This window comes from Catharus ustulatus, chromosome 5 (genome assembly GCF_009819885.2).
Source record: "Catharus ustulatus isolate bCatUst1 chromosome 5, bCatUst1.pri.v2, whole genome shotgun sequence".
Lineage (NCBI taxonomy): Eukaryota > Metazoa > Chordata > Aves > Passeriformes > Turdidae > Catharus > Catharus ustulatus.
In genome coordinates, this window is record NC_046225.1 from 10,096,297 (window position 1) to 10,109,085 (window position 12,789).

General features: G+C 37.9%; 1 protein-coding gene across 1 annotated transcript in view; it reads right to left on the minus strand.

Annotated features, from left to right (window-relative positions):
* Positions 1-12,789, minus strand: part of TBC1D9 (TBC1 domain family member 9) — a 45,638-nt gene that overhangs the window by 10,688 nt on the left and 22,161 nt on the right. Inside the window, exons 6-13 of the mRNA XM_033059920.2 lie at positions 12,392-12,599; positions 9,397-9,603; positions 8,984-9,154; positions 8,385-8,535; positions 6,799-7,013; positions 5,270-5,387; positions 4,014-4,299; positions 3,179-3,308 (exon numbers count right to left, since the gene is read on the minus strand). Of these exons, the coding sequence (XP_032915811.1) occupies positions 3,179-3,308; positions 4,014-4,299; positions 5,270-5,387; positions 6,799-7,013; positions 8,385-8,535; positions 8,984-9,154; positions 9,397-9,603; positions 12,392-12,599 (1,486 nt within the window). The remainder of the gene's footprint in view (positions 1-3,178; positions 3,309-4,013; positions 4,300-5,269; positions 5,388-6,798; positions 7,014-8,384; positions 8,536-8,983; positions 9,155-9,396; positions 9,604-12,391; positions 12,600-12,789) is intronic.

The window sequence follows — 12,789 nt, forward strand, 5'->3', positions numbered from 1 at the left end:
TCTCATTTCAAACTGTAATCTCAGTAGCTAGAAACTTCTTGCTTGGCAGACCTGTGAATAGATTGTTTTGTAAGTCCTCCTGCAGAGTTTTATTTCAGCTTGTCCTGGAATGTCTCATAATCACAACAGAAAGAGGATATTAAACCAACTGGATCTCTAATGGCTGAGACAGTACAGCAGTCCTTACGTTCTGAGGATCTGAAACCAAGCAGCAGAATGCAATTTCCTCTAGGAAAACATTCCCTTTAATACCCAAGGTCTTATTTTCAGAAGTTATTTTCATAATGCACATCACAGTGCCAGGGAGCTCCTGCACACACTACAAAAGCATCATAGGAGGAAAAGCTATTAGGAATAATATTCCATGTTTTCATATGCAGAGGAATGCCTAATCCCTAAGATTCACTTTTGTAGAAGTATTATAGGCAGAAGTTTCTTGGCATTCAAAATCCACACACTTAGGAACACACAGATGATCAGCAGGACATCAACTACAACACATGCAAAAGCATAAAGGGGTGGCACAAACACACTTTCATACAAGATGTATTTATAATTCCTGTAAAATGAAACTAATGCTAAAGCTGCATGTATCTATAAAGGTGTTCACCTTTATCAGGTACCTTGGGAGTAAAAAGATGCTTCATGCACTTGTGAGTATTTTGCAAATAAAGAAGTCTTTTGGCAAAAATGGAATGTAGATAAACATTCATTAATATCAAGCATCACAGAGGTCACAAAACCTTGAAAAAGTAGATCTTTTGTGACTCTGAGGCCACACCTATTCCTATCCTAATCAGAGTTTATTCACTGGTCTGGGTGCCAAATAAGGAGGTCTGTTCACTTCCACAAAAATAAAACTCACATAGTCTACAAAAAAGGAAGGCTGCAGGTGACTACCTTCTGGGAATGGTCTTTTGTCCATGCTAAGTTTCAAATGGTGCAAGGAGTTGTTGGAAGGATGTCACCTGTTCAAGGTCAAAACTGTAACAAACCTTTCCACAGCACACACCTTTCAGTGTCAGCTCTTTATTTAAAACAGCCAAGATCCAGATACCACTGTACACACAGCTGAAGTGTTGAAGGCCTATTTTCCCCCTAACACACAAATTAAATGAGTTAAACACATACAGCTCTGATTGTGAATCTACACTCCACAGACAGCTAGTGAGTTATGCACAGGCTTTTAAAACTGCAGCTATTATGCATTATTTCAGTCACTTCTGCTATAATCATTATGTCATGAATGAAAGGATAAAAGATTTCTTACTAAAAGCTATTTTCAGTAAATTTAGAAAGTACTGGCAGTCTGAAATGCACTTGTTCTGTATACTCTCTTATTTAAAGATGGTTTCTTCTTTGAAAGTAGAAAGTCTGCTTAGTATCATCACAGAGAGGGGTGCTAACCACTTATTTACCAAGAAATTCTTCTGCATCCTTTCAACTTTCTCTGGAGACTTCTCATATATGCATCTGACATGATGACCTAAGAGCTGGACAGTGTCAGAGCGTGATGGAAAGCAGGTCTTCATAAAACAATTCAGATATTGTGCCTTTGCAAGTACTATCAAGCTCTCAGATTCATCACCTTTCCATAACAAATATCATAGAACAGTCTAGGAGTGACAAAGTTTTCCCTTCTCCTTGTGGGTGGTGTGTGTATGCTTAAAGGAGGGCAAAGGTCTCCAAAAAAATGTTTTCTTCAGCTATAAGTCTTCCTATTATTTTTAAATGATAAATGTCTACAAGTTTAAGAATATATGGTTACCCAGCAAGTACTCCTAGCAGTTTAAATTCTAAAAAATAACAAAAATATGCTCATTTAGTTGCTATTTCATTCTCTGTAGCTGTAACAAAGCTATCAGTGAGATCCCAGCCCTGAGTGCACATAAATCATCAAGAAATGTAACAGGAGTAATAGATGCCCTAAAGTTTTTGAATCTTAATAGTTTACTAAAGAATTGTTGGGTTAAAAAAAATGAAAATTAACAGCAACTCTCCTGAAACTGATTCTCTCTTTGCAACCAGCTCCTGGTTTTCCTCATGGCTCCTCACTCCCCATGCTATTTGTTTTGCCTGATTATACTGAAGTGTAGTTGGTTATTCACCTAGAAGGAAATACAAGGTTCTGTGCTGCAGAAGCCCCAAAAAGACAGACTAGCTCTGCACAGAGTCAAGTTATTCATTTTAGAGCAGTTAAGCAAGCAGTCTTCATGATGAGGAAAATGGAAAAAATGCAAGGGAAACACAACTTCACATAAATGCCTTCCTGGCCATTCTGACATCCACCAAGCATCCATCTACCCTCATACGCTTTTCCCTTCAGCACAGAATACACCAAGGACTGCCTGCTTTCTTATTAAATGTGGTATGTTGAAGCAAGGGGGGTTTAGGGGCATAGGAAGTGCCTTTGAGAAAACTATTGCTAAGTATAAATTGACTTCCTGAACTAAAATTACTCATTTACCCTACATGTCAATGGAAGAGAATAATGGAAATTAAGGACAAAAAAAATCTTCACAGTTTTTCCTTAATTTTTATAAAATATGGGTATGTTAGTGTAACCATCAGAGATATTTTAACTGATTATTTTTTTTAAATCTAAGGACAATTAAACCAGTCTGCAGATTTTAGCTAGTTTTGCAGGCTTTGTCCTGTCCTTTAATAGATATCAGTTATTACCAGCTCCTTTCACTTTAACTTTTTTTCTTTTTAGCTTTGGTGATAGTAGAGAATGCAGTGGCCCATGGTCACAATCAGTACTTTCAAGACAATGAGAGGCAAAAGAAACTAAGTTTCACTAATAATACAAAGGCCTTCTGAAATCACAAAGATTTCACTACTATCCCAGTTTGGAAAAACACAAAAATGCTTAAATGAAAATCAACTCTTTTCAAGTTAGAAGTTCAGCCTTTTGTTTGTAAATCACCTTTGGTTGTGGGCTGCTCTCCTTTGTGGCCCCAGACTTCTCTATGAAATAACTCAACTTAAAAGTTTTGGTTAAAAGGAGCAAAAAGTGTAACTCCTTCTCCTTGCTCCATTTCAGCCTTCTCAGATGAGTCTGCATTTCTTTCACGTCTTTCTGTTTCAAGCAAAGCCAAACTACAGAGTATCAAATTCCTGTGTGAAGCACAAGTCGTGTGTGTTGGCAAGTTCCTGTTAAGAAATCTTACCCTACCTCATAGGAAGACCTGATTAGCCTGAAGATATCCACCTCAGGATAAGGCTCTACATCATCACTGAGCAGGGAGTGAAGATGAGGAATGGGAGGAAGAGTGCTGTCTTTATTAGTTACGCTGTCCAAATATCTGGCGGGGAAAAAAAATAAAGAAATTAAAAACCCAAGATAAATTTGCATGCCCTCCTTTCTGAGGGTTAACAGCATACAGGTTACATTTTTATTATATGTAAAAGTGATCAAGCCATTCTCTAGGAATAGTTAAGGTTACACTACTGAAATTTATTATGAAAAAATTCCAGTAGCATCTTGAAAACTAAACACCACTACCAAGCACAAGAGAATCAGGTTACACTCAGCAGCATTAGTTCTGATTAAGTGACTCAAGCCACTCTGTGTCATCATCCTGTTCCACTGAAACCTATTTATTCAAGACCCTACCTAATTCTTCTGAGTCCTACTTAGTTTATTCCCAAAACAATTTTCCTTGAAAAAATCAGGGCTTTTTCTTAGTAACATTTGAAAGGTAGCAGGCTGAAGTAACAAAACTCATGTAATCCACAAAAACAATGAATCAAGTTAAATTTCTATAACCAGGTTTGGGAAGTTGATTTTAATTTCTTGAAAGAACAATTTACATCTTGTTGGTGACTTAGCATTATTTTGAAATAATATAAGGAGTACCTTATGTGGATGAAAGGGGACTACAAGCATGTAAAAAACTTACATATATGGTACTGGTTTAAATTTAGTATTTCAACATAGAATACCCATCAGAAAAGCAAGCAAAAAACCCAAACAAACACGAAGATACTTTATTTTCTGTAATAAATACCTTCCCAAGACTGTCATGGCTTCTCCATCATCTTTACAGTTAAGCAGCTTGTCTACATTAGCTTCGAGGACAGCGAGTGCTAACTGAAATATCACCTTTATTCCTTCACAGAAGAAACAATCCACAACTACCACAGCACTTTCAAATGGCATTACACTGAGGAAAAGAGTGAGGAACCAGGACAGGGAGATGGTAGAGATCACACCCAAGTCCTGCATGCAGTCATAAAGCTGTGGAATGTAGTCACGAGCCAGCTCTTCAAAGACACCCTGATCCACCAATGCCCCTGTTGAAGATAAATAAGGTTGAATTAATTCAGGACCAACTGATACATTGCCACTTAGGGGAAGAAAAAAAAATCTATATATTCTATGTATATAAACAAAAAACCTAAGAATATTTTGCACAGTGCTTACACACATTTTCTCACTTTCAAATGAGTAACAGATTCCATTACACTACTGAACTATACAGATAAATCGAACTGTAATAAGTTCTTTTCTCTTTTAATTATACACTCCATAACAAACAAAAAAGGATTAATTTGGTCTAGTACCTGCAGAAGTTAAATAGCTTGATTTTACCATTGGCTAATATTACCATTGCTCAATAATACTATTACTGATATTACCATTACTAATTGGAGTAAGACCTCAGCATCACCTGTTAAATGAGGCCAGGTTGACTGTGAGGGTTCAGATTTACTTCAAAAGAACCTCATATTATACATTCCCAAGCCATAACATCAGTTTTAACCAGGCCAGGAAGAATAGCTTCTAAGGCTGAGCATCTCAAATATTTGTGAGATATAGTAAAAGCACATTCTATGATAAGTTGAAGTCATTCTCTTCCACATACACAAGGAAGCTCATCTGACAACAGTTTTTGCTACTTGTGCCCTTTCACATCAGAGGTACAGGCACAAAGACTTCTACTGCAAACTGCTAAAGCTCCTGTTTCCACCTTACGTTAATCAGCTAACTGGATCATCTAAGACTCAAATTTTAGCCTGCCATCTCTTCTTAAAAATCTACTTTGCTTAAGCCCACTTTAGAATGCCATCTGATCCTAAATAAGTGATAAACTATTGACCAGAACATTACCTCTTCAGGAAATTGCCTTTATTCTCCTGAGCAAGCTTTCCTGTCACTAGCATGCACAGATGCATCTACCCATATATTTGTTTCAGTAAAAATAACACCAGTTAATGTGGTTATTTTTTGTAATGTCATTTCAAAAACATCCCCATAGCATACCAACAACTCTTGTGTTGTAGTAGTCAGGCAGCATACGCTCACACAGAGCCACCAGCAGCCAGAATGCTTCCTCCTCTTTTGCATAAAGGAGGAGCACTGAAGTGACAATATTCATAGCCTAGAAGAAAGGGAAATATCATTATTCAGTATCTAGCACTGTACCTGGGCAGGTAAGTGCTTAGGAAATTAGCTACATCTCTCCCTGAAGATCCCAAACTGTTCAAGTACTTCCCTGTAAAAACAGCAGTGTTTCCCAGAGCTTAAATATAGACTTAAGAAAGCCTCAAATCACAAAAAAATGTAAGGTTTCTCTTTAGTTTTGTTGTTGTTTCACTGGGGCTTTTTGGTGAGTTATTTTGCATTGGTGGGTTTTGTGTTGCAGATTTTTTTTAAGAAATCAAGATTTTTCTTTCCAATCAAAGGCTGACTCAGATCTGCAAGTATCCTTGTTCCTGTATTCTGCCATAGGTGCTCTTGGGGAATCTGAGTCTGGTGCAGCCAAAACACCTCCCACAGCACTGGTGATGTGCCTGAATTCTCACTGTAGCTGAACCAAATCTCAAGGTTATTGATTATTGTGACAACTTTAGGGACCAGAACTGAAATGCCTTTCTACTGCTCCTCTGTTAAATAATATTTACAAATGTAGTAGGGATTACTTAGTACCACATGTGTTAATAATTAATTTATGATGGTATCTGTTAGACCTGCTTGTACTTATTCATGCTGCATCTAAAAGTCTTAACAGTCAGACATTAATCATGCTTAATACTAATGAATTTAAGTTTCCTCTTTGCAAAAGTATGTAGGAAGGCAAAAAACAGGCCCAGGTGATAAACCAAAATTATACAGTGAGAAAGAATAATTTAGGACCAGAAACTGAAGTGACTTGAATTATGGGCATAAAAACCTCAAAACCATGAACTGGGGTCAGCATTAACTCCACAGATATATGGCTGGGACTCACAGTGATACATCTCCTAGGATGCTTTATTTTTTGCCAAGTGTTTGGAGGTTTTTTGCTTGGTTTTTTGGTTTTATTTCTTTTCATTATTTTGAATAATGGCATGGCATCAATGAAAGAGGAAAGGAGGTTCTGGAGGGTTATAACTATTACACGGAATTCATTATATGATGGATAGATAAAAATAGATAAAAAATTAAGGCTAACACAAAATGTTTTGGATATGAGGAGATTCTTTGTTAATAAAAAAATAACCTTTTTTCAAGGTCTATTGTAATTTTCTGTAGACAGCTCTGTTAACTTCTGTCCAGTTTCTAGATTGATGAGCAGAAAATATGCTTACAGAAAACATCTCTCAATGTATGCTGCTAATCCTGCTCTTAGAGCAGGTCCTTGTGTGACATCCCTCTGCCTCTCTGCAGCACTGAGGTGTGAGCTCACAGCACCAACCACACCTCAGTGTGCTTCACACAGCCAAACCCTCAGGCACATGACTGAAGAAACAGGACTGCAAGGGAAGAACTGGAATTCCAGAAACTGAAGGAGTGCAGGGCATTTCAATTACCTGACAATATCCTATATTTGGATTTCTGAAAGCATAAGCTGTCAAGACTCTCCTTAAAGCAGCAATACCCATCTCATTCTGGAATGCAGGGTGCTCTGGAAGGGAGCGGTGCAGATCCCTCTCGATCTCCTCTGTAGCAAGATTGTATTTTCCCATTGATTTCTCCACTAGGTCCTCATAATAGCCAGGATGAGTGGCCATTTCATTAATGGCTCCTAGGAGTAGGAGAACAGTATTAAAACCAGGAGAAAACAGAAGGTTTAGCAGGTATAGTATTCCAGGATGATGATCTGCTCCCGTTCCCTTCCGAATGCCAAGAATTTCAAAAGCAAATATAAAAATATTATTTCTTTAAAGGTGATTAAAAAAATGTATGTGCTTTGGTGATTATCATCCCTTCCTGTCTTCTCTACAGGCATTTTATAATGAGGTTAAAATCTCTCTCAGCCAGAACAAAACAGGAGGCATGAAGAACAAACCAACTGTGCAGTCACATGGTGTCATGAGCTCCCTCTGCAGCTGGCTGTGGGTTTGGTTATCCTAAATAACTCAAAACTTGTCTCTGAGAAAGCTGCTCACCCTGAGGACAGAGCAGATTAATGTTTGGCTGCAGAGAGCATGATATGTCAGCCAAAAGCATAGCAGGGACAGAAACTCATGAGTTCTATACCCACTTCTGAAAATGACTCTGTCATCTTGGGCAGGAGACTCAGCCTTAGGGATACCACTGTCTGCTCACAGAGGTGCTATGAGATTTCACTACTGGCTTTACAACTTCTTCAGAAACAAAATCAAGTGTCAACAGCACAAAGTAATCTACACAGAAAACATGAATTATAGATGCACAGTGAAAATTAGTCCAAACTGTTAGCTGTTAATAGGACACAAAACAGAGCTGTGACTTCCTGCATGTACCTTCTGAAAACATTTCCTTAGTGTCCAGCAGCAAAGAGAAAATGTACATGACTATGCATTACTAGGGAAGAAATAGAAAACAAACTTGAAAGCATTAGGTCATCAGATAAAGGGTCATATCATAAGCATAAGTGCTCTGTACACAGATCTATAGAATGCTTTTATGACACAGAATCCCAGACAAATATTTTCTCACCATTTTTCACACAACAGAAGCACCTAAGAAAATGTTAGAGTAGGGTTTTTTTTCACTGTCAACAAGAAAAAAGAGTGGTTCCATGCAACATGCCTAAACTTTGGAATTCCTTGCAACAATTGCTGTTAAGCCCAAAAGCTTAACTGGATCCAGAAATTATTTAATAAGTGGGAATTAGACTTGCTGGTTGCTGAACATCTAGAAGGCCCTTAAACCAGAAGGCTTCTGGTTACAGAGTGTGTATTCTGGTTTTTATATATTCTTCCTTAATCATGGGAGCCTGTTTGAGAAAGGGTATTTGCCAGTCAGAACAGAAATCTTGTCTAAACTTGTCTGGAGCCTGCTAACAAGCACAGCTTTACTTACCCCAAAGATCTTCCAACACTTATTATGTGTACCTTTAATCATTTTTGAAATCCTTTCTTCCCCCATGCTTTTGCTTGTATCCCACAGACAAATTCAAAGGAAAACCCACCTGAAAAGAGCAGCCAAAGTTCCCCTCTCATGCTCTCTGGAATGCCCTTTAGCACAAGGTCTCTTGTTTTCTCTGTACGATACATACACACGCCTTGGCCATATTCAGCAAAGTGAATCTTCCAGGCCTGCTCCTTCAGGAACTCCTTGGCCTAAAAGCAAAGAAAGGCAGGCATAAAGACGCAACTTCTCTTTCTAACACTCTGACCCACTAAAATCTTGAGTGCCAAAAAGCCTGTAATACCCTAACCTTACAAGTGAGCAAGAAATAACTTGGCTACAGTCCAGTTACCTTCTTAATGGGCTGCCTCCTCCCATTTCCTAGTTTCTATGCCAGCAGACCTTGCTGTTAAGAGAAGCAGTTATACTTAAGAGCAGGAATACAACCTCTCCTGGAATTACATCCAACTTTGCTTTTATGTAGTAAAATTATTTGTATTGGTAAAACAACATGTTCATGCCTTTGCTTCTGTGAAAAACACTGCCTCTTCTAAACTGTCTGCCAGAATGAAATCCTTCTGGGTCAGTAACATGGGTTTTGAGGCAAACATAATTTAACAGCCTTTCCAGTCAGGTGGAGCACTCAGAGGTGTGTTTTACCAGCTTAGGGTTGAACTCCTCGGGTGACCTGCGCCGATACATTGTCATTAGAGCTTGAGTTGCTGTTGGAATGCCATTATCATTGAGGTTGAATTGTCGCTCTCCCTCCGACTCAGAGCTCAGGCTTTTGTGAGGGCTGGCAGAAATTAAACTACTTGACCTTGTAAACACCTGTAGAAATAAGTCACAAGCAGTACAGGCATAAAGATGAGCCAGTGTCTAGACTTTTTACTTCACTTGACTTAAAAATTTATACATGTTAACAAACACATATGGTAACAGAAATTGAACCAGTAGAAAATAATGAAACAGCTTCCAGTTTCTCAATAGCTTCACAAAAACTTAAAGGTGTTTCCTCTCCCCACACCAGTTAAAATCCCCTCCTAGTAAATTATTCATGTTCCTTCACATACCTCATCATCTGAGCTGATATAGCTTCCAGAAATATTTTTATCCAAGTATATTTTTGAAGTGGTTTGCTGCAGAAAGTCTGAAATCCTCTGCACAAGGAAGTCTCTGTCTTTCAAGTTGGCAAAGAGGAATGTCATTCTGTTTTTCGTGCTGATTGACAGTGGGCTGGGCAGCACACTGGAGCTGTCTGCCTTTTCCACTATTGTCACCTAGGAAGGAACAGTTGCTACAGCTTAAGATATTTACTTAATCAAGCTTCTTGGTGTAAGAAACCACCTAAATACAATAAACCCATGCTCCTTCCACCCATATATCAAATCCCTATGGACACTCCTTTGCCAGAAAACATGGTTTGCATGCAAGGGCTTACAAGCCTGAAAGATGAAGGCTGTAATCCCTCAAACAACTGGTTTCAGTACATTTTCCATCAAAACTCCCCTGCACTACTTAGTTGATTTTCCTCAGGTCATATTTTAATAGAATCAGTAAAACAAAATTCAATCTGTGGGATACAAATTATCAGCTTTCTCGTAGGACTTCCAAATCCCTCTCCTGCTTCCTAACATTGTCAGCACACGTTGAACCCACAAAAACCTTGGCCTACCTTACTGCCAATACTTGTGAATAAATAATTTTTGAGATGATGCTCCTCCACAACTGTATTATAGTTGCATACTGTGAAAAACCGTTGCACAATGTTATTTTGACTCTATTTTCAAAGTACACAGGAACTAACAAAGGGAAATTCATCCCAGGTCATCTCTTACAAAGGAAAATATCTAACTTTGTGAGGTGAAGGCTTCTGTTTGGCCTTCAGTTGCTAGGGAAATGGTCACTAACCTCACTGAACTCCAACCTGTAAACAGTACTCACAGCACAATCTACTGAGTACAGGGAAGAGCTCCCTGAGGTTTTGGTGAAGCACATTGAAACAAAGAAATCTCAGGGACAAGTCATACATACACTGTTGATGAATTATATAATAGCTCTGTGTTCTAAACATTAGCCTTAAAAACATATAAATCCATCAAGTTTGTGCAGTTAACAAATTGAAAAAAAACACAAATCACAATTGTAAATACTTTTAACCACTGCTTTTATGACTTCAGATGATTTCTCATGTAATGAAAACTGACTTACTGCCTTCAGAACAGAAATTAAGTTTTGCTAGGACTTTTACTTTTGCTCCTTTAACCCTCTTAAAAACAGAAATCAATGGTAGGACATAAGTACTATAATATGAATAGCTCTCTAGCTAAATGGGTAGGGTAACCATTTTTCATGCATTCTCTTTGAAGACTTAAAGACTGCAGTGCACTGCTCAGGTGCTAAACCACTTCTCTTTTATTTTTCTCTTAACTACAAATCTACCAGCTATTGTTATTATTAAACTACTAGTTATTTGTTAACTTAAAGGACTTCACTAATAGCATATTGAAGTTAGCTAAAAAGTGTCCCCTATGTTTTCTGCTCCACTTAAAAACTGTTTGACTACAATCAGCACAAAAGACAGACAAGTTCTAAAGGCATAGAACAGACATTATTAGGGCAAGCTTAATTATAGCTCTGCTCTAATGAGAGTTGATATCCACTTATTTCCTACTCAGCAGAGACACACACACATCTGAAGTGCTTTGTCTTGGAGAGGGCACCTGCTGAAGGTGCAGTCAGCCACTGAAAAGTATAATTCCCCACCATAATTTGTGGATCAATGCTTTGCTGTTGTCTCACCCGTCAAAACACCTCCAGGATATTACAGAACACTGGAATCACCTTAGGGTTTAACCCAAAGCTTTAATTAAATAGAAAGCTTTCCTTTAGTTACTAATGGTACTGATCAATTGCTCTGAGAACTGGCACTACCCCCTGGTTTACTGCTCTCCTTGCTGGTGCTGAGATTTGAAGCTGTTCACACAGAAGCACTCATTCCATCAGCTACTTCTCTCTTACAGCTTTAGAGCTGCTCTGAATCCTGTGCTGCTGTGACTGGCTATCAAAAGCAGTTGCTGAATCTGCATCCAGGAAAAGAGGTCCTGTTAAACAAAGCCTTTGACTCCTCCTCCACCACTTTACCTGCAGGACTGCCATCCCCTTTGATTTTCAGACAAACCGTGCAACCATAATTGAATGCCTCATCCCAAATACCCAAAGTCATTGTAACCAACTGCTGAGAAGCTGCACTGCAAAGTTTCTGAACAAGTAATGATGTGTGAGGGAAAACAGTGCCTTGAAATATCCTCTGGTTCTTCAGTCAAGCCAAACTGACCTTGGTTACATCAGTTTTGCTCCTACTTCCAAAACTTACTTAACACAACTTTCCATTAACCCACAAATCAAGTCAACAATAAAAACACTCCCCAATATAATTATTTTTTATTGCATTAAACAAACTCTTTTTACTGATGATCTGCCTTAAGTAACCAGCTTTAAAAAGGAAAACACAGCAATTTGAAAAATACTGACCAAATATTTTCCACATACAAGAACAATTATAAGTCTGTGTGAAGAGACAATTCAAAACTTTAGGATTATGAATCTTTTTACAACTGACAAAAGCAAATCTTAATCTGACAGATTCTTTGAGACAATTTCCACTCATCAATCTAAGAAGTTTCACCCTCCACTCCTCCCTGTGAGTCACAAAAAATGTAAAATTGGGCTGTAAATCAGAATACAAGTTATGAGAGAGGAAGAACTCACAAGGGCTATGAAAACTGATGGAAAAAACTTCATGTGAACATTAGTAGCAGGAACTGTGAACTAAGATACACAGTCACTAAATTAATTTAGACATTAAATTAGAATGCATTGGAATGGTATGCTCACAAGAGATTAAAAGGATGAAAAGAGGTTTTTCTCCAAAAACTATCAACAAACAAAAAATAAATAATAGTAAAAAACTCCACCAAAATAAAAAAAATTCAAATCTAGGCTGAAATATCTAACAGGATATTGCTTTATTACTTGCCCTATAAATTTAAAAATACAGATATTTACCTCTCGAAGAGGGATAATAAGGCTGCACAAGTTCTCTTCTTTACTAGTAAAGCAAATGTAGTTTGTAGAAACAAACATCTGACCCAAAATATGCATTTTGTTGAATGGAGTCCAGAGCGTACAGTCTGTGTGCCCATCTAATTTCTCGTCCTTGGGAAGTCGGAACAACGCACGGTATCTCTCGCTCTTAGCTCTGGCATCAAGATCCCTAAAAAAGCCCACAGAAAGATTTCCTTGGTTTAGGAAACATATAATACATTTAAGATGTATTTTATGCAAATCATTGCAAGTTACCTGCAACATGTAACTCAGCTAAGTAAGGAGTGTACAGTAAAAAGTGGAAATAATTTGTGTATAGTGGAGATATAGTCTTCTCTTTTGGAAGATTCTAAAACTAC